This window comes from Castanea sativa, chromosome 1 (assembly GCF_040712315.1).
Source record: "Castanea sativa cultivar Marrone di Chiusa Pesio chromosome 1, ASM4071231v1".
Classification (NCBI taxonomy): domain Eukaryota; kingdom Viridiplantae; phylum Streptophyta; class Magnoliopsida; order Fagales; family Fagaceae; genus Castanea; species Castanea sativa.
In genome coordinates this window covers 46,393,589-46,416,063 of record NC_134013.1, presented here as the reverse complement: position 1 = coordinate 46,416,063, position 22,475 = coordinate 46,393,589, and the positions used below count along the sequence as shown (strand labels likewise).

The 22,475-nt window shown below is 35.4% G+C and overlaps 1 protein-coding gene across 1 annotated transcript; it reads right to left on the bottom strand.

The window, feature by feature from the left end:
• Positions 1–519: 519 nt before the first annotated feature.
• Positions 520–1,011, bottom strand: LOC142628224 (uncharacterized). Its single transcript, XM_075802284.1, has one exon. The coding sequence runs from the start codon at positions 1,009–1,011 to the stop codon at positions 520–522; it is 492 nt and encodes a 163-aa protein (XP_075658399.1).
• Between the last annotated feature and the right edge of the window lie 21,464 nt (positions 1,012–22,475).

Here is a 22,475-nt window from a genome sequence, read left to right as displayed (position 1 = left end):
TTGTAACAAAAAAGGTCTTGGCTTGTTATGAACGAAGTCTTCTCTTGATCAGCTTCGTCCATTTGAATTTGGTTGTATCCTGAAAATGTGTCCATGAAGCTCAGCAGCTGGTGTTGAGCCGTAGAGTCCACTAGGAGGTCGACCCGCGGGGTAGCTATCTTTAGGGCAGGCTTTGTTCAGGTCCGTGAAGTCTACACACATTCTCCATTTTCCATTGCTTTTCTTGAGCATCACGACGTTAAACAACCAATCAGGGTAGTATACTTCCCTAATGAAACCTGCCTCCTGTAGTTTGCGGACTTCTTCTGCCACAGCCCGATCTTTCTCTTGGGCGAACACTCGTTTCTTTTAGCGAACGGGCGAAAAGGAAGGCGACACATTCAAGCTGTGCACCATGACTGATGGGTCGATTCCTGGCATGTCTTCATGGCTCCAAGCGAATACATCCCGATTTTCTTTGAGGAAAGTTACGAGTGCTTGACGAACCGTCGGGTTTGCAAGGGTGACGATCTTGGTTGTTCATTCTGGCCGAGAATCGTCAAGAGGTATATCTTCAAGCCTTTCAACGGGCTCCGTCGCCATCCGATGTTCTTCTATGCTCATGGCCTGGAAGTGGTCATCTATTTCCATCATGGCTATGTAACACTTGCGTGCAGCCACCTGATCTCCTTGCAATTCTCCTACTCCATAGTTAGTAAGAAATTTTATCATTAAATGGTAGGTTGAGGTTATAGCCTTCCACGAATTGAGGGTAGGCCATCCTATGATGGCATTGTAAGCCGACGAGTAATCAACCACGAGGAATGTTACATTCTTAGTGATTTGCTGGGGATAGTCGCCTATGGTTACAGCCAAAGTGACGACGCCAAAGGGGAATACCCTTGTCCCTCCAAAGCCAACGAGCGGAGCGTTAGTTGGAACTAGTCGCTCCCTACCAATCCCTATTTGCTGGAATGTGGGGTAATAGAGAATGTTAGCCGAGCTATTGTTGTCAACCAGAACTTGGTGCATGTTATAGTCTCCTGCTTATATAGTGACGACAAGTGCGTTATCATGTGGGTGGTGAAGACGTCATGCGTCTTCTTCCGAGAATCCAATGAGGGGGTTGTCGATCCGCGCCATCTTATATATAGAACCCGTCAGCTAGATGTTTTGAACCATCCTGAGATAAGTCTTATGGGCTTTTTTCGACGACCTAGTAGTTGCAGTGCCTCCTACGATCATTCTTATATCTCCTACGGGCGGCCTGGGGCGCTCGTTCTCCCGTCGAAGAGCTTGTTCTTGCGGCAAGTCGTTCTTTCCTTGCTAACAAACCTCTGCAGCCTTCCTTGTCTAATAAGAGCTTTTATTTGTTACTTCAAGTCATAGTAGTTAACTGTGTTGTGGCCATGATCACGATGAAAATGGCAATATTTGTCCCTTGACCTTTTGTTAGGATCTCCCTTCAGCTTGTTGGGAAAAGTCAGGGCTCCTTCATCCTTGATTTGCATCAGTACTTGGTCAATTGGGGTAGTCAGCGAGGTGAAGCTCATGAACTTTCCCACAGGTGGTTTAGAGCTTCGGTCCTCTCGTCGTTCTCCAGTTCTAGCCATCTTCCGCCCCTTGTCCAATCGTACATCTTCCTGCCTCTCCCTTTTCTTGGGCTTCTCTTCTCGGGCTAGTAACGCATTTTCCACGTTCATGTACTTGGTCGCCCTGTAAAGTACCTCTGACATGGTCTTCAGGTCGTTCTTATATAGAGAAAATAGGAACTTACCCTTCCGCGGCCCATTGGTGAACGCCACTACGAGTATCTTATCACCTGCTTCGTCGATCGAGAGGGCCTCCTTGTTAAAACGAGTTATGTAAGACCTCAGCGTCTCGTCTTCCCGCTACTTAATGTTTATCAAGCATGCGGTGGATTTCTTACACCTGTGCCCCCCGATGAAGTGCGAGGCGAATTGGGCATTTAACTCTTTGAAAGTACCAATGAAGTTGGGCGTCAGCCTACTAAACCAAATCCTTGCGGGTCCCTTCAACATGGTGGGGAAGGCTCTGCACATGATTGCATCTGGCACCCCTTGAAGGTGCATCAGGGTCTTGAAAGACTCTAGGTGATTTAAAGGACCCTTGGACCCATCGTAGCTTTCTACTTGCGGCATACGAAATTTTTGTGGAAGGGGGAATGAACTAACCGACGTTGTGAATGGCGAGTCAATTCGCTGGACCAGGTCATCAAGGTCGCTGGACACCCATCCTCTGAGGGCGTTCATCATGCAATCCATTCGCTCCTTCATCATCTGCATCTCAGCGACTATGTGAGGTGGGACGGTTTCAGTGATAAATGGCCGGCTCGTGTCCCGTCGTTCTGGCCTGCTTAGGGCATTGCTACCTTCCAGCCCTTCCTGGTTCCTTCTCTCCACGCTAGTTCCTTCTTGGTCTTCCTCCTGGGTGTTAGCGCCCACATTCCGTTGGCGCAATTGTTCTTCCAAGTCCTAGTTCTGTTTGGTGAGGCATTCCACAGCAGCAGCCAGAGTTTGGACTTATCTCTCGAGTGCCGTCGCGCGTGATTCGTCTCCTTGAATGTTGTTAGTGGTCGTCATCGAGTGGTGAGTACCATGCAACTCTTTGTCCGAGAAGTGATAACGCAGCTTTACAAGTCGCTAATTTTCCACAGACGGCGCCAACTGATGATGCCAAAAATCGTCAGTAAGTCACACGGTCTTCACGTGCTCCCGATGGAGAACCTGCACAACACAAAAGCTGAAGACCTTAAGAGGAGTACCTGTGTGATACCGGCCAAATGCCCTCTGACGGTCAAGTTAGAGAAACCTCTTGTTCGCAACTCTAGAATGCCAGAGCTGGGGTGAATAATGCGTACTTTGATTTATGAGGGCTTTGGGGTATTTATAGTAGTGTGGAGTTGACATCCGTGCCTTGGCCAAAAAGTTCTTTTCTTCTAGGAGAGAACCTCTTGGATTTCGCATATCTCCTAGAGTTCTTTTCCTTATAGGAGTCTTCTTGATTAGGGTTAAGCGTGTGGCGCAAGAACTCTCCTTATGCACATATGCGTGGAGACCAAGTAAGGTTATGGATGGAGGTTCACTTACCCTCTTCAGCTTTGTTCCCGTCAGCCTACCGAGTCTTCCCTCTATTAGGGTCGTCAGCTTATAGCGTTGATCCCTTTAGGGTCGTCAGCTTATAGCGTTGATCCCTTTAGGGTCGGCAGCTTATAGCGTTGTCCCTTTGTTAGGGTCGTCAGCTGTTATGAAGCTATAGACTTCATGATGTAGTCACTTGTGGCAAGCATTGCCCGACGGGACCGTTGGGTTCGTCGCTTTTTTCCTCGTCATGGTTTAACTACCAAATTATCCTGATCATGTTTGATGAATGTTTAACCTAGATTTATATAATTGACCTAAATAATAACTTGGCTATTAAAGTAGATTAAACAAACTGTACTTTGAGGAGTCTAAAAACTAACAAACATTTCATAACAAAAATTCGTAGCGAAATCAATTTTCTTACTTCCTCACACATGGGTCCATGATAATGTTTAATAGAAATTATTTTATTTTTAGTAAGACAGAATCTTTGGACACAGATTTCGCTTTTTGTAAAATTATTGTGATTTTTTTTTGTTGTAACCTGTGATATGAGCTTTTTTCTTGGAAGAGTTGACACCCGACGTCTTTTTAATTCACTCCGAAATCATACAAAAAGAGCTCGCCTCATTGATCTGCGTGATGGCAACAACAAAATGATTGACAAAATGACATTCACCGTGAATGATTTACGTAAATCACGTTAATTCACAAAATGGGTGCTTGATTTGCCAATTATAAATAATACCTTCCAAAAAAAAAAATTATAAATAATACCATTTGTTGTAGACCCATGGGGATAAGTGTGTTAGTATGACTGTATGAGCCATTGGACTGTATGAGTGTATATATATATATATAGAAAGTAAAGATCTGTTATGCTTAGAGATTATGGTCTGAATTGTGAAGATGAGAACTGAAAATTATTATGATAATCAAGAAACAGACGAGTGGGAAAGGTAGGTTGGAGCTACTGGAAGTTATGAGAATGGGCTGTTTGGGATGAATGAAAGTGAAAGAAAAAAAATCCTATATTTACGGCAACAAATTTTCCCATGACCCCTCATTCTAATGATTTCGAGCAGTTCCTTCCTTTCCCTTTCATATCTAGATCTAGTGGGGAAAATGGGCCTTTGTCCTTTTCACAAAAAAAATCAGCATGTTACTCCCTTTCTCAAACTAATTAGAGAAATGCCCCTTTTTTGAAACTCGATTTTCTCAAAATCAAGTTTCGAAAAAAAAAAATTCAGGAACCCTATAACGACGTTTTAAGGAGCCTATAGTGGCGTTTTGTAATTCGAGCTCCATGAAATCGAGTTATAGGTAAATTTTTCTTTTTCTTTTTTACCTATAACTCGATTTCATGAAGGTCGAGTTCCAAAACGCCGCTATAGGCTCCTTAAAACGTCGTTATAGGGCTTAACTCGATTTTGAGAAAATCGAATTTCAAAAGAGAGGCATTACTCTGATTAGTTTGGGAAAGAGGGCAACATGCTGATTTTTTTTGTGAAAAGGGCAAAAGCCCATTTTCGCCTAGATCTAGTATCTACCCTTTTTACTCATCTGGGTGTCTACCTTCATGGCTTGTTGTTGTTAAGAATATAAAGTGAGAGAGAAAGATTGAATAGTTTATATATTCTGTGTAAATAATAATATACAGTAGAGAGCTTTATATAGGCTAGGTATGTGTGCAGTACAAGTAATATAAGTAAACTACAAGTACAGTATACTGGGCCAAGCCCAATGGGCTAATCTAGTCTAAGCTATACACTAACAGTTGTGTTACCCGTTCGGGCTATAGTTTTTTTCAAGTCTTTTTTCGTTGCCTTCTATTTTTTCCTAGGTAAATTTTTTTTATCGACTTTCACCTACCCCGTGGCAGAAAGAGGGACAAACGAAGGCTTTATATTTCAGCACAATCGCTAGGAAAATTGATTTGAATGTCATTTTTTGAGGAGAAAAAACATTTATGTTTATTATATATAAAGCATATAATTTACATTATATTGCCAGCGAGCTAGTATGAACTTATGGGTCCGTGACTATGGAAGACACATAAGTCGTTGTAAATCCTGTTACAAGGGATTAAGGAACTTTGTTATGATGTATAGACTGGGAATTTGACATTATGAATTATGATACTCTCAATCAGCATCCCTATGCATGGCTATTCTTTTTTTGATAACTAATATGGTCTAGGTTGAGGACCAAAAAGATGTACAAAATTAACTTATTGTTTGATCTGGGAACTTGGGAAGAGGGAGAGAAGGAAAGAAAAAGTGAATAAATTGTTTAGTTATTGGAAATGAGATGAATGAAGGAAGGCGAAATTGGTAAATTTTCCTTTTAGAGGCCTATAATGGCTTTTGACATAAATCTATATTTTGTATATATTTAAAAACTGAAGGGTAGCATTTATAGTACTCCGGAAATACACAATAATTTCCCCTCCTATTAAGCTACATCAGCAGTCACGTCATCTCCTTATTTTATATATTTTCTTTTCTCTATTTAAACTTTTCTTTCCTCCTATTTAAAATAAAAATAAAAATTCTTCTCCCTATTAATTCACACCTATTATTACATTTTTTTTCAAGCATTTTCCCTTCTTTTTTTGTCTCTTTATCTTCCCACTACTCTCAACTTTATCTTCCCTTCTTTCCTTTTTCAGTCCATATTTTTTCCCCCACAAAACTGTGAGAACTCTCTCTCTCTCTCTCTCTCTCTCTGTGGATTTTTGTTCTTTCTTATACCTCTAATTAAGGTTGATGGTTCTTTTCTCTTTCTTTTTTAATATGCGTTTTGGTTTTGTGTTTTTTTTTTCCCCCTTAATTTCCCATTAGAAAGTCTTCTATTTCCCTTTTATAGCTTTAGTTGAATTTTGATTTGGGTTAATACTTAATTTCTTTTAAAATAGATATTTGAATATGCCTACCAATTATTTGAGTACTAAATTATTATAAAATCTATTTTTTATTCCTTTAGTTTCATTTTAATTTTGGCTATAAGTTTAGTTGTATATTAGGCAAATATAATATATTACAATAGAAGTTAGAAGAATATGGTTCACCTTTAAAAAATATTAATCAAACACACAAAAAATAATAAAATGATATATTTGTAGAGATAAAAACATAAAAAAAAAAAAAATTACTTGTAAAAATCTTTCAAAAAAAAATATACTTAAAGTAATTGTTACTTTTTATATATTACACCTTACTAGCTTGTAACTTCATACATATCCATAGATACACTTAAAGATATACAATAAGATGCATAATATAATTCATATATATAAGTTAAATATTATTGATAGTCATTTTTATATTTTGTTAACTCTTTAAAAAATTTTATAAGGATACTATTAGGTATAAAATGTAAATTGTCTATGTTTTTTAAAAAAAAGAAATTATCGTGAAACATTTTTTTTTTTACGATTCATTTATTTTAGACTTTTTGGTTTTTGTACTTAATAACTCACTTGGATGAATATTTACGATGTGGTCTCACATTTTATTCTAAAATTAAGAAATAAAACTCTTTAAAAATAATTAATTTAGGACACAATGGAGCAAAATTGGAACTCTAATTTAGAATTCTAATTTGAGTTTCTCTCAACTTCACCTATTATATATATATATATATATATATATATATATATATAGATTACATAATATTTATATACCCACACATTGCGTAGGTCTACGACTAGTTTGTAGTAATAACCAAATAAATGATGGAAAATTATTAGATACCTATTTCTTTTATCTTTTTCTACTCTCCCTGTTTCTCTTTCCTTCAATGGATCAAGAAGTACTTTGTTGAAAAAATTTGGCTATTCCATCTACATCATTTAACTTTAGTGTATTTATCATTTTGTTCTTTCAATTTATAATTTTATCAGTTTCTTTTTTTGATTTCCTATGGTCCACCACGTTTGAAGAGTTGTTAGTGTTAACCCATTTCCAAACAATGTCATATTGTGTTTTTGCAAATTTACTACTCAAAAAAGTACTAATATATATACACCCACACAATAAAGTCTTAAAGTTTTTTAAAAAATGCAATTAAAAATGCTCTAAAATAGCAATCAATTGCCTATAAAAGGTCGGATGGATAAGATATTTTTCCCTAAAATAACATTTGTAATCACATTGGATCATTCAATCATTTTAATCCCAACATTGCCACTCAAAGCCAAGCCAACTCCCTCTCAATCACATACAACACCCACTGTTTGTCATCTGTTCAATTTTTTCCCTTGGGAAATACCCAAGTGTCACCTCAATGATCTATATAATCTCAATGAACCATACAAACTCAACAAAATAATAATAATAATAAATCTCTTCAATTTTTAGTGAATCTTATCATACGGCATTGATTAGAGCTCCTTTAAATTCTCAACTACGTATAGTGAATCGTAAAAGCTTTGTTGCAATTTCAAGAGAGGCTGGGGATTATCTAGAAAAGTTTTCAAAAATGGAACGAATCTAAGTGTTTGATACTTTGATTGAATTTGACATTTGCTTGCACTACAAAAAAAAGGTTATATAACCGCGTTTTAAAAACGTGGCTATAGCTCAAAAAAACGTGGCTATAGGACGATTTGGTCTATAGCCACGTTTTTAACCGTGGCCTAAAATGCGTAACTATAGGCTTGAGGTGTCTGTGGCCAATTGGCCATGACCAACCATTTACACGCAGAACTTTTCTTCAAAAGAGTCCTAATATTGTCACTAGGAAGCACATATAAATGATATACATATAATTAAGTCTCATGAAGTCGAAAATAAAATATGCATCCAACTCTTGAATAATCAATATGCTATGAAGTATCACCTGTCCTTCATTTCATTTTCAGAGTCATATGAATCTGTTTCTTCATTCATAAATAAATTAATTAATAAAATTTCCTCCTTTTCCTCTTATTGTGTCAAATCAAGAGAACTATTTTTATAAACAAGAATTTCATTCAACAACTAATGCACACAAATTTTTAAGGTGTAATTCAAATTAAATTTTGGATGAATTTTATGAATTAGGGGAATTTCCAATATTTTTCTTTTCTCTTGTTGTACAAATACTATACAATTTAAGTGAACTTGGGGTCATTTTTATCTTTGCTTATGTGAAGATTTAAATGTAGTGACTCTTCATTCTCAAAACAAAACAAAAAAAAAATGTAGTGACTCTTGAGTCTGCTTTTAAGTAATTTCTTAAATAAAAAATAAAAAAAGCTTAAAGTAAATTCTTTTGGTTCAGGCTTGACTCATGAGTTGGTTTTGGATCTAAGCTTGAAGACCTGGACCAGATCCAGTCAGGTATATGCTTGGCTCGAGCAAAACAAAAACAAAGAGCCATGATTTTTGCCTGACGCAATCCGGGTCTGGCCAAACCCATGTATACTTGGGCTTCTGAGTTTCCATTTTTTGTTTCGGCCCGAAGGCTTTCAGATTTCAAAATTTCGGTTTTAGTGGTTTTGTCATTTGAGATCGACCCAGCCGTGACAAATTTTTTTAGCCCAAAGGTCTTACAAAATTAAATTGATATATTAATATTATTACAGAAAGCAAATTTTATAAGGCAAGACCATGTCTAAATGGTTGATCCATTCGGTTACATAAGTTCCAAAAGTAATTCTAATTCATTATTTCTTGAATAGACATGGATTCTAGTTAGTTTAAATGGTAAAGTCCACAATCCTTGAATAAGAGATCTCAGATTTTATTTCTGCCTACATCAAAAAAACCAATTGTATCTTCTTGGGAAGATGGATATTATAGGAAGGATACGATAGTGAGATAATAGAAAAGATTTTATATTTTGCCGTTTGAGAGAATAGAAAAGTAAAATGATGGAAAACTAATTTACTTTTTATTATTATTATTAATATAAGCAAATGAGAGGATGAAAGGTATAAATTTACATTTATTCCCCTATTACATAAGATTTTTTTTTTCCCAAAAAGAAAAAGTTACTTATAATTATTTTCTTAATAGTTGTTGATGCTTTTTTTTTTTTTTTGCAAGAATGCTCAATGACAGAAGAAACCCAACAATATGAAGGTTATTTACACTCTAAGGGTGTGGTACGACATTTTTATCTAAATCTTTTAGGAAATAAGCACCGATGCCAGTTATCGAGGTGATACAGCATGACCCTTCCCAATTGAGCTCTAACTTTTCCCATCATCATCAAAAGAATGGTCAAAACCTGAAGGAGTTCCTCTACATCGCTCGCGGTGTAACCTCCTGCGCAAACGATCAATCTCCAATTGCATGCTTCTAGTATTCTCTTCATGAGAGAAGTGATTCCCACTTCAAGATTGGTTCCTACCAGTATGTGTGGTATGCATACTAACTTCCCGGTCCCTTCTTCGCTCAAGATTGAGAAACTGATCTTGAAGTTGGGAACCAACAGACTCTTCTCAGTTTGGACCTAAACCTACCGTAGCTGAAAGTTGATCTCACTAAAGCTCAAGCTTTCCCACAAACAGCGCCAATTGTAAGGGCACGTTTTGAATCCTAAGCCTAAAAGATAAACGAATTAAGGCCCAAAAAGCCCAACGCAATAAATTTGTAGAGAGTGGGTTGTAAACTAGGCATTAACAAGTTGGGCAACAATTATAGTAGATCCAGATGACTAGAAAATAAAGATAAGCAGTTTTTGTTCAAAGAAAATCTTCCTCGGCATAGTCCGAGGAGAATAGTTCTTGTATATATCTCTCTTGAATTTGATTACAAGTCCAGTTTTTATTGCTACAGTGTTCTTCTCCCTCTAGATTCTCAAATCCCCATTTTTAATGGAGTCTCTCTTCCTTATATTGTCCTATTTTTCTTCATCTCCACCCTTCACGTGTAGGTCAAGATGCCCGTCTTGATCCTTGTCCCATTAGCACCTCTTGAAATCTTTGGAAATAGTTGTAAGGCTAAATATCACTGTTTAGATATCACCTACACATTAATGCAGCCAGAGAGTTAGCTACAAAACATTTTATGCGGTGGTAGCTACTTTCTCTTAGATATTTCTTAGTTTCCTTTTGTCCTATTTCCTCCTGATGTTTATCCTTACCAGTAGAATTTCCTAGAGTATTGCCCTTGATGGCAAGTCAACTCCTTTAACCTCTACTCTATTAAGCCGAGGAGGCATTTCTCCTCGAACGATCTTCCCAAACCCTCATGACTAAGATCCTTCCATAACCCACTGATTTGTACCTCTTTGTTAACGCTTACATGTTCTTAGACTATTAAAAATGTCCTCGGGCAAGGCCCACGGCTCAATATACATTCATAAGCCTTTCACCCCTACACTAAACATAACCTAAGTATTTTAACACACATACACGGGGAGAGGGAGAAAGGTCTTAAAAAAATTGACAGTGTTGTATATCCAAAGTGGTCTAATTTTGAAAGTTGGGGAGGGGTGAAGTTAATAGAATTAGTAGTTAATGGATGGAACTAAACTTAATAATTGGGGAATCAAATTAGAAAAAATACGATTGAAAAAACTTATTATGAAAGCATTAAAAGTTATTCTATATAGATTGTTTTAGCAATAGATTTTTATTTTGGAACATTTTGAAAAGAAAAAAAAAAGTAGAGTATTCATTGAGCACAAATAAAATAATAATTTCTTCATATTGAATTGAATTAGTTTTTTCTATCAAGTTGTTAATTTATTTGTTGATGTATAGTTTTTCAAAGTTTCATATTTTTTTTACGTACACTTGAATTTTTACCAATTTTAAGCATATAAAAAAATTGTTAACATAAAAAAAAAACTAATTCAAAGCATATTCATAATATATATAGATAGATAGATAGATAGATAGATAGATGAAAGAAAAAAAAAGCAAGCTAAACAGATCAACTTCATGTCAAATAATATGTCATATCATGATTAGGAGTGAGCGCGAAGATGCCGTCACCGACCCAACCGACCGGCGCCGATCGTCCTGCACCGCTGCTACCACAAACTGATGAAGCCGATGCCGGCGATCGGAGCTTGAATGGACTTCCGATGCCAGTGCGGTGCATTCATCGGATCAGAGAGCCCAAAACCGATTTCCTACCGAACTGAACTGATACGATCTGCATGTCTTTCAGAGGTTTGATGATTCTTCATACAACACCATTTCACCGAGTAAGTCTTTTAATTTTTTTTAACAAAACGGTGTCATATTGGGTGTTGTGAAAAACAAAACAAAACAAACAAACAAATGATGGTACAAAACGGTGTCATATTTTGCTAGGTTTCCAAATTTTTCCCTCACTATATATTCTTTCTTTCACTCTCAGAGGTCCTCAACTCTCTCTCTCTCTCGCTCTCACCTCGCCTCTTGTAGTCTTGCCTCTCGCCTCTTGCTTCTCCCTAGCCTGAGTAAGTGCTCGCCACTGGTTCACTGAGGCAAACCACCACACCGGTAAGGTTTAATGGTTTATCTCTTTATCCGTTTGAGATTTTGAGTTGGTTTATCCGTTTATAGCCATAGGTCCATTGTATTTTGTATTTGGTTTATACAGTTATACTAAGTTCCATTCCCCCTGTTACTGATTTTTTTTTTTTTTTTGAGTTGGTGTATTTGGTATATCCATTTATGTTTTTTAGTTTATGTTTTTTACTATTACCTATTTGAAATGCTCTTTTTTTTATATATAGTAAGTAGTAACAGTTTATACTGTTTGGGTTTTAGTTAACAATTAAAATGTGATACCCTGTTTTACTATAAACTTACCCAAAAAAAAAATAGTTTATACTGTTTGGGTTTTCTCAACTGACATGAGATAAGAAAATTACAACTTAAATGTGATATATAGTAAGTAGTAATAGTATAAACTATAAACTTAGTAAACTTAGTAATACATTGTTAGTTGTTACTTTAGTAAGTTTATAGTAACTGTATAAACTATAAACTTTGAAAACTTAGTAATACAGTGTTAGTTGTCACAGTCTACTAAGTACTAACTTTTTTTTTTCTTCAGCTTTTTAATTTTTCAGTGAGACAGAGATTGAGAGAGTTCACGGTTTCAATCCTTCACGGAGAGGTAATCACTAATCACTCACTATATTTAGCATTTAAATTTTAAATATTTAGTACTTAGTAGCAACTGCTTTAAGTTTATATATATAAAATTAGCTTTTATTTTATATTTATATTGAGAACAATATAATAAATTCCTTGTTAAATTATTGACATGAATTGTTGAGTGATGACTAATGATTGTTAATTTGTTAGTTTGTTATTGTTGCCTTGTTGTAACTAAACTGATTAGTTATTGCTATTATTGGATCTGGTTGTAACATTCACTGATTGGGAGAGTGAGCTATTCGATATTATATTGCTAGAAAAATTATAATTTGATATTGTTGTGAAAACTTTGTTTTTTTGTTGGTTGGAAATTTTTTTATTAGATGGATGTCAATGCTCCATTTGGATTTGGTGCCCTTGGGGACCCTAACCCACCTCCTCCTAGTCCTGGTAGTGCTAACCTTAACCCACCTGAACCTACAGCACCAGTTGGACTTGGTGCACCACTTCCCCCACTGCCACCTAAACAAGGTGGTAAGGACCCATCTATAGTATGACAGTACTTCATTAAGTTGGCTGGTTTTGATCCTAATAATCCTAGGTCTTAATGCAAGTATTGTAAAAATCAATATAAATGTCATGGTAAGAAAAATGGTACTTCAGGCATGTTGCAACACATGAAGGTGTGTAAGAAGTGGCATTTTCCCTGTGATGATAAGCAAAAAACTTTGTCTTTCCAAGCCAAGAGAGAATGCAAAAGAGGTTCAAATGTGTTAGTGGTTGTAAACTAGGTTTCTTATTTCCCATCGCACTACCATTGCAAGGGCTTATATGAAAATTTATTATAGTGAGGTGGATATTTTAAGAAGGGCTTTTGTTGGGCAACGGGTTTGTGTGACAATGGATACTTGGACATCCATACAAAACTTGAACTACATGGTAGTCACTGCACACTTCATTGATGGGGATTGGACTTACCAAAAGAAAATCTTGAACTTTTACCCTATAGTTAATCACAAAGGGGACACCATAGGTAGAGTGGTTGAGTAATGTTTGTTGAAGTGGAGTATAGACTGGTTGTTTACAATTACCATGGACAATGCTAGTTCTAATGATGTGGTAATTGATTATGTGAAGAAGAAAACAAAAGAAAAAGATAGTAGCATATTAGGTGGTGAGTTCTTGCATATGCGTTGTTGTGCGCATATCTTGAATTTGATAGTGCAAAGTGGGTTGAAGTCTATTCATAAATCAATTGTCAAACTTCGGAATGCGATGAGATATGTGAGAGCCTCTCCCGCAAGGTTTGAGAAGTTTCAAGAATGTGTTGAAAATGAGAAAATCAAAGCCAAATGTTTGTTGTCCCTTGATGTGCCAACAAGGTGGAATTCCACTTATCTCATGTTAAATTGTGCTTTGAAATTTGTGAGAGCTTTTGATAGGTTGGAAGAGGAGAATGGGCATTACAAACTTTATTTTTATGAATCGGATGGGAATGGGAAAAAGCCCATTAGTCCTCCTAACTATCTTGATTGGAAAAATGTCAAGACCTTTGTGAAATTTCTTGGCATATTTTATGAGGCGACACTTAGATTTTTTGGGTCCTTGTTTGTTACTTCTAATACATACTTCCATGAGCTAATTAGCATTGAAAATCAATTGCAACAGTTGTGTAGTGTTGATGGGGATCCACTTTTGAAGAGTATGGCGGAAGAGATGAAAAAAAAATTATAAGTATTGGGGAAGTATAGATAATATCAATTTGATGTTTTTTGTTGCTGTTGTTCTTGACTCAAGGTATAGATTGAAGTATGTAAAGTTTTGGTTTAGGGAGTGGTATGGAAAGGACAAGGAGGATGTGATGAGCTCTAAGGTTCGTGATGCATGGAAGAGGTTGTATGTGGAGAAAGTAGGTCAAAATGGAGTTTCGAGTTCTAGTGGTAGTAGTGCTTCGTTGTCTAGGGACTCCAGGGCAAGTGTTAGCAATGCTTCATTGTCTAATCGCATTAAATGTTATACTAATAGGTTTAAGCAACACTCGGCAGACGAGGACAGTGTGGAAAGAAAATTTGAATTGGATAAGTATTTGTTGGAATCTTCTGAGGACCCTGATATGTAAGATTTTAACATCTTGATGTGGTGGAAAATGAATTCTTCTAGAGTCATTTCCCAAATTGCCCGTAATGTGTTGGCTATTCCTTTCTCTACAGTTGCATCCAAGTCTGCTTTTAATACGAGAGGGCATGTTTTGGATTCTTTCCGTAATTCACTCTCTCCTAATACAATTGAAGCCCTTATTTGTACCTAAAATTGGTTGAAAGATGCAAAGAAAAAAAGACCAATAAAGTTTCGGGAGTGCATGAATAATGTGGAGGATATGGATGGTTTTGAGATTGACACTAGTAAATATATGTTCATTTTGTTTGTTGTATATATCAATTGTTTACTTATTTGCTCAATACTTACGAAGCATTTTATTTTGAATGGAATTGTAGAAATTGCATCGGTTTGCCCAATGCCTATGGAGGAGGATCCAAGCACCGTTGTGTTGGATGATAATGAGTGACGTGCTACTCTTTGCTTGGAGTTAGTTAGTAGTTAGTATTATGTAAGTATACTTACTATTATCATTTGTTTGTGTTAATTATAAATATTTTATTGTTCATAAACGTTTTATTGTTATTAAAACATGTTTATTTCGTTTTGTTTAGTATTTTGTAGGATTTCTAAAATGATGCATAGTGCACAAACTTACTGGACAAAGGACTTACAAGAATTAGCATTCTTTTGCCTATATGCTAATTATATTTGTACATATTATTGGTAGTGAACTTTTCACTAATGGTAGTTATTTAGGTATTCATGGGTGGAATTATTATTGGGGATACAAGCAATTAACATTCTTTTACCTAAATGTTAATTTAATTTGTATATCTTTCTTTTGGTATTTGTGAACAATGACAAATGGTTCTGTAATGCGTTATTAAGTGGATATATTAACACTTATTGTTATTGACACTAACACACACAATGACACTAATGATATTATATGCTAAATGATAGTATTTTGGGAGTTGAACTCTTATTGAGGCAATTTCAAAATATTTATGCATGGTGAATGAAATGAAAAAAATTGGATAGTTTGGATCATTACTATTTGGGTGAACAGATTTTTTTATGTGAGCAGATTCGTTGAATAGATTTTTTTTATGTGAACAAATTTTTTTATGTGAACTGATTTTTTTATGTGAACAAATTTTTTTTATAAAGTTTCTGTTGAATAGACTTTTTTTTTTTTTAATAGGTCGAACAGATTTGAGTTGATATATATTGAGATTAAGTAATGTATATGTTAGTGTCTGATTAAGTGATGAGTAATTATAGTATAAGTATGAGTTGGAATATGCTTTTGTGTGTTGGCTGGATGTAAAAAAATATTATTTGGCATTTTTACTCTTTTTTTTTTTTAATTTGACTTTTCTTTTGCTTTTGTTTTATGTGTGACTAGATTTTTGATGGCCCGCTAAATAAAAAAAACTGTATGTATTTACTTGAAATCTTGAACAGGTTGATATATTGATATTGGGCTTGAAAGCCCAATTTTTTATTATTAAAAAAATAATTTTTTTTTAATATTTCAAACCGACCAAACCGATCGCAAAAAACCGCACCGCTATAGGTCAAAAAACTGACCCTAAGTAGTGTGCATCGGTTCCAATTATAAAAAAACCGACCTCTATTGGTTCGGTAATAAATTTGGGAAAAAAAAAACCTCCCTACCAAACCGCACACACCTCTAATCATAATGCAACACGTATTAAAAAGAATTCAATAGCACATGCATGATACGTGTTGAGTTGTTTCGATAAATTAAGGGTAAATACGATAAGTTAAATTGATGTTATTCGGATTCAGATGATGAATATGGGCCCATTTGATAACAGTATTTAAGTATTGTTGTTCAGTTTTCAGTATTGTTAAAATACGTATTTGAGTGTTATAAAAATACGTATTGAAAATATTATTGTTGTTTAAATACTGAAAATTGTTAATTAAAAGTCACTGTCAATCAAACCTTATATATGTTGAAATATCCCAGCTTTGACAAGACTTGGCCGACCCTGCTCACATGCAGTGTCATCCGTATCAACTATCAAGTGCCCCACAATGAAATGTCAGACTCATTCTTCAATACACCACTAGCTGGAGAAGACTGAAGATCCTATCAATGTCATCTTAACCCTTTATTTTCTTTTCTTTTCTTTTCCTCTTTTCTTAATTTAACTCGTTTCAAGTTTGAACTTTGAACATATATATTATTTGCATGTATCAAGTGTCCGCACAAATCTCCCATAGATCATTAGCGCTAGCATCCGATTGCTATTTTACAACCCAAAAGCATAAAAACTTTGCTACACAAGATGGGCATATTTAAATATATTTGCAATCTTGCTATAATGGGTTCTTATTTATAAAAACTCACTGTCATGATTTTGAAACCCAAATTGTTTAATGAACTGAAAAATGGAGAGATTCAAGGTTTTTGAAATCTGACCAAGGTTCAATCAAGGTCAAACTGTGACGTGTAATTTAATTTTTTAATATATTTGATACTTAAATTAGTTTATATTTATTAATTTTTCATTCTTAACTAACAAGATGTGCATGCCCAATGGTTTGTGTAAGGGCAGGTTTTGGGATTCTAGGCCCAAAAGGTGAAAGGATCAAGGCCTAAAGAGCCCAATATAAAAAATTTGTAAAGAGTGGGCTAAAAACTAGGTTTTCAATGAATTGAATAATGCTTACTATGGATTAAAGATGGTGAGAAAGCAAAGAAAAACAAGCTTTAGTCAAAGAAATCCTTTCTCGGCCAAGTCCGAGGAGAGTAGTTCTTAAATATATATCTTTTAGACTTTATTACAATTACAGTTCTCAGTGCTACAATGTTTTCTCTACAGATTTCCAGATGAATCCTGTATAATGGTGTCGTTCTTCCTTATATTCCATTCTTTTGCTTCATCTCCACCCTCCACGTGTAGGCCAAGTTGCTTGCTTTAATCCATGTCCCATCAGTACCTTCCTGAAGTCTTTAGAGGTAGCTATAAGGCTGTATATCAATATTTAGGTATCACCTCCACATTAATGCTACTAGAGAGTTTGCTACAGAGCATTTAATGCAGTGATAACAGTTTTCCCTTAAATATTTCTTAGCTTTCCCTTGTCCTATTCACTACTGATGTTTATCCTTACTAGTAGAATCATCCGGAGTGTTGCTCTTGATGGCAAACCAAACCTTCTAACATTTGCTTTGCTTAGCCGATGAGGCATTTTTTTAGGACTACCTTCCCAAACCTTCATGGCTAGAATCCTTTCATACCCTATTAATTTGTATGTCTTAGCTAATATCTAACTGTCCTCGAATTGCTGAATGTTCTCGAATTGTTGAATGTCCTCGGACAAGGCCCACGGCCCAATATACGCCCCTGGGCCTTCCATCTCTACAGTTTGCATGGTGGTTCAAGTTATGCCAGCAACATATTTTCATCAATTTTTATCAAAATAATGATATAGATAAACTGGTAGCAGGTCGTAAAGAATTTTTTTAATATAAAAATATTCTCTCTTCTCCCTATTATTTGAGTAAGATTTTATATTATTATTTTTTGTTATATTATTTAAATAGGTTGTATGTAAAAATCAAAACTAGGATGTAAGGTATATTTTAAAGTGAGTTGGTATAATAAATGAACAAAGTTTAGCTACAAAATTAGTTGTAGTCTAAGGCTACAAACTTACTCAATATCTTTTTATTAAAGGTGAATTTTAACAAATCCACCATTAAATTACATCTTCTTCTTATATTCTCTATACTTGCAAAATTTAGAGAAAATTAAAGATCAACAGCTATGTCATCAATAAATTGTTTAAGCTGCAAATTTTTGTAGTTTAAAATTACGCACAAAATATAAGCTTATAGATCATATAGTAAATAATATCCAATTAACACAAAATGTGACATGTGTATTAAGAACATAAAAAACATGCAACTCTTAAATTTTCAAAAATTGTAATCATGTTTATTTTATTGAGTAAGGTTGTAACTTAAGACTATAACCAATTTTATAGCTAAAATTTGTCCATAATAAATAAAGCAGATTTTCAGATGTTAAAATACCAACTTTTATACCATCCCCAGTGCTAGTGCACAGTTGAAGACTGTGGTAAACTTAGGATTTTGAATTAAGAGACAAGACACTTATAACTGTTAACACACACACACACACACACATACATATATATACTCATAGAATTATGTAACTATGTACGTCTCAAATGTTTTTTTTAGTAATTAGATAAATGTTAATTATAGCTTATGTCGGGTTTTTTTCCTAATCTTATAAAATGATTAAATCCATATATTGACCATTTTTGACATAAAATGTCCCAAAGTTTAACTCGAAAACAATATAAAATTATGAATATTATACTATTTCCAAATAATATTACAATACAATCATTTTTTTTAAATATAATATATTATTACATAAATAATTTGAGTTCTTAAAATTTATAAATGATAACAATTTTTTTTCTCTTTCAATTAAAACGTTGGTTTCTTTATCTTTCTTTCTTTTTCTTATCCTTTTCTTTTATAACCTTTTTAAATCTGTAAAATGACTGATGTGGAATGGGAAAAGTTTTTCTTTATATATATATATATATATATATATATATTCGTGGGGTAGGAACATAACTGCCCCGTGGACTTTGGGCCGAAGAAGTGAGATAGAAGAGACACTCCCGAAGTAAGGACTTGACCCAAATCCAAACGTAAAAAAGCCCAAGTCCAAAAGAAAATAGACCACTTGGACTGGTTGCGGTCATGTAGAGATAATCTTAGAAACAAGTTTGTCCCAAGATATGTGATAGGCCAAAAATGTATTGACCCCTTATGATGAATTAATTGATTAATTACCTAAGTTTATTAATTAATCAAATTAACATGTAATGTACATGGCAGCACAAACAAATCACCAACTAAAATATAATACAACGGAAAATAAAGTTGACATGGTGATTTGTTTACAAATGGGGAAAACCTCCGAAGCAAAAACCCCACCGAGTGATTTTAAGGTCACCACTTCCAAGAATTCATTATTATCACAACAAGCGGTTACAAGTAAAAGAATTCTAGTACCTTATACCGACCTATAGTTGAACCCTTACCCCAATATCCTATTGGACTTGTTCTATAGTAACAATCTCTCCTTGTATTACATGGCTCCTAGTACATAACTAACCAAAAGATGCGCAGATCCCAGTACATGACTTGATCACCAACTTGAGAAGGCTGTTAGCTGCAAAGTTCTTCAGTTCATCACTCGATGAAGATCACGAAGTTGTTTGGTCACAAAACCATATGGTGTACAAACACAGTGGCTTCATCAAGATGAACTAGGGAAAACTAGGTTTCCGATCACAATTTGCATGAATAACACTTTGCTCCACACTTGTGTAATTGTGCTCCCTATGACGGCCCTTAAAATAATCTTTATATATGTTTAAAGTTGTGAGAAAAGATAGCCCAAACATACATTCACGGGTTGGCATGAAATCAGAACTAAAAATCTGATTTTCTTAAATCTCGACAGATATTCTATCTATCGAGCAACTGTCGAATCACGGGCTGAAACAACTTTTTAAGCCTCAATAGATACTAGCTGTCGAGCTCTAATGAACAACATTTCTTCACTTGATTCTTGGACAGACTTGCATGGCTTTAACACTTGAACTTGAAACCTTATTTCTTGAAGCATAAAACACATCCTAAATCTACCCAATTACAAGTAAAGTGTGTTTTGTCAAAGGATTAGCCAATTACATAAAGTATTGACATATGTTCCTAACATAATTCGCATATATTCTTTTAATCTCTCCTTTTGGAAATCCGTGATAAAACCACAACAAATAAATGAACATATGAGAGAAGTTATAAATCACTCAACTCATATTCACTTGTTGAATACAATAAAATCTATCATAATACAAACTCTTGAAAAACTTTGCAAGAAGGGAGTTCATGGCAATGAGAACTTTGACAACCTGTATTTCTGAAACACTTTAAACAAAACTCATCAAGGAATCTTAATGTGAGACAGAAATAAAAGATTGCATACAACATATAAGAAGCATGTGTATAATGAGAGAAAAGAAGCAACACATGTAGAGATAGGTAAAAGAACTGTAATAACAACCTCAAAATGTATATATATCATCAACAAGTACAAAGTTTGCTATCACAAAGTGGTCACACAAACAAAGGTACATGAACAATGTATCTAAAATAGAAAGAAAAGAAAAAGATACATAAGTCCTTACTACATCCCTCAAAATATAGACACTCCCCCTAACAAAAATCTCATATACTAACATTCCCCCAATGAGTATGACTACTCTCATATCCAAAACTACTCCCCTTTTTTGTCATGAGTGACAAAGGGTAAGTACATCAAGTAGACATCTCATCATCACTGGACGAGCTTGCATCATCGTCCTCATCAGCATCATCACTGCTGGAGCCATCATTACGCTCATCATCTGAAGCCGGTGGAGATAGAGAGGAAGCAACAGTGAAACCACCCATGACAGCTTGTCGTCGTGCGATACAACCCACATAGGTGCTCACCTGACACAATTTATCACTGAGAGTGTCAAGGTGAGCATCCATGCGCACAAGCTATGTCATGATGGCCTAAAGAGTCACCCCACCCATAGAAGAAGAAGGAGCGGAGGTGGATGGAGCTGTAGAAATTGAAGGAATCGTCACCTCGGTCCGCCTCAACCGAAGCTACGTCTCACTTCGTTTAATAGTAGCAGCATCTATAACACACATAATTGAGAAGTGGTCCGACTTGGGATAGGAGACAGAAAAATGGCGAATAATCTGCGTGATAGTCGAAGGAAAAATGAGCATATCATAAGTCGTTGTATCCCTATAGACATTTATGAGGGATAGAATGAAGTGAAAAAGGAAGTCAATAGAGATATGCTCTAAGAGGGATAGCAAAAATTGAGCACGAAGCTCTGTAATAGAGTTATAGTGAGACAGAGGATGTAAAACAAAAGTTATCACCATATTAAGAAATCTCGAACCTTTAGCAAACTCCAAGCAAGGGGTGTACTGACGATCACTCCAATCAGAAGGTCACTCAAAAAAGGAAGGCATGAGCTTGTCTTTAGACACAGTCTTAAGACGATCACAGCTGAGGTAGTCAGGATGCACTACCCTTGGGATGTGGAGCACTTCGGATACAATATCCAGAGTGACCACAATGCGCGTACCTCAAACGCGAGTACCAAAGAGAGGTACTAAATAATCAAATCCATGCATGTTGGAGTAGAACTCCTGAATGATCACTGATGTAAAAGTGACCGAGACGCCACACAGTGACTCCCAACCTCTACTGTGGATGACAGTGGGAAGGTCAGTATCGGAGAAGTCCGATAAAATGACTTGGCGTTCCGAATGAATGCATCATCTATAAAAGTTCTCTGAAAAGTCCTTGCGAGTTTTATCATCACGGAATAGAATGTGAGAGGGGGTAGAAACAGAAAACGATACCCCAAAACGAAAAGGGTTCTAGGACGAAGTAGATTTCCGTTTAGGTGCCATAGAGCAACTAACCGAAAGAAGGAGAGAGAGAAAGAGACACGCAGAAAAGCACCAACACAAATCAATATAAGAATATAAAGAAATGAAGGTAAGTATGCATGAAAATGCATGAATATGTGACATGCAAAATTAAAAACATCATGGGCTCAGACCAATCCAAACCTACCAGCACACAAGTTTGCAACAAAGTAAACACACATCTAAAATGCATGAAATATTGTTATAATGCAAATGTGATGCAATGCATGATGATTTGAAAACCATTTAAACAATACCCATCCCAAAATTTCACAAAAACTTCATCAGTTTTGAAAAACCCCAAAATTTTTCAAATATCCCAAAAGTTAGGTCAGAAAACATGAAATGCATGATAGAATGAGTGAAGAAGATCAAACCAGATGTAAAAAAGATGATCTTTAGGCCAAAAAAACCTTTAAGGATGAAGTTTAGAGTGAGAGATAGGTGTTTAGGAAGATGAAAGGGCAGAAAGGATCAAGAGAGATCGAGGAGAAATGAAGTTGTAATCGCGCGGATCCTATATATTAAAGCTCTTAATTCTCGACAGATCGAGAGGTGTCGAGGATTAAAAAGGCTTGAAGAAGCTATTGAGCTAGCTATTGAGGATTTGCCCAAAGGTTTCCACAGCAAAGAAGCTCGATGGATCGAGGAGCTATAGAGCATCTATCAA

Excerpts from the sequence above, each read along its gene's own strand:
- LOC142628224 (XM_075802284.1), bottom strand. The coding sequence starts at position 1,011 with ATGCACCAAGTTCTGGTTGACAACAATAGCTCGGCTAACATTCTCTAT.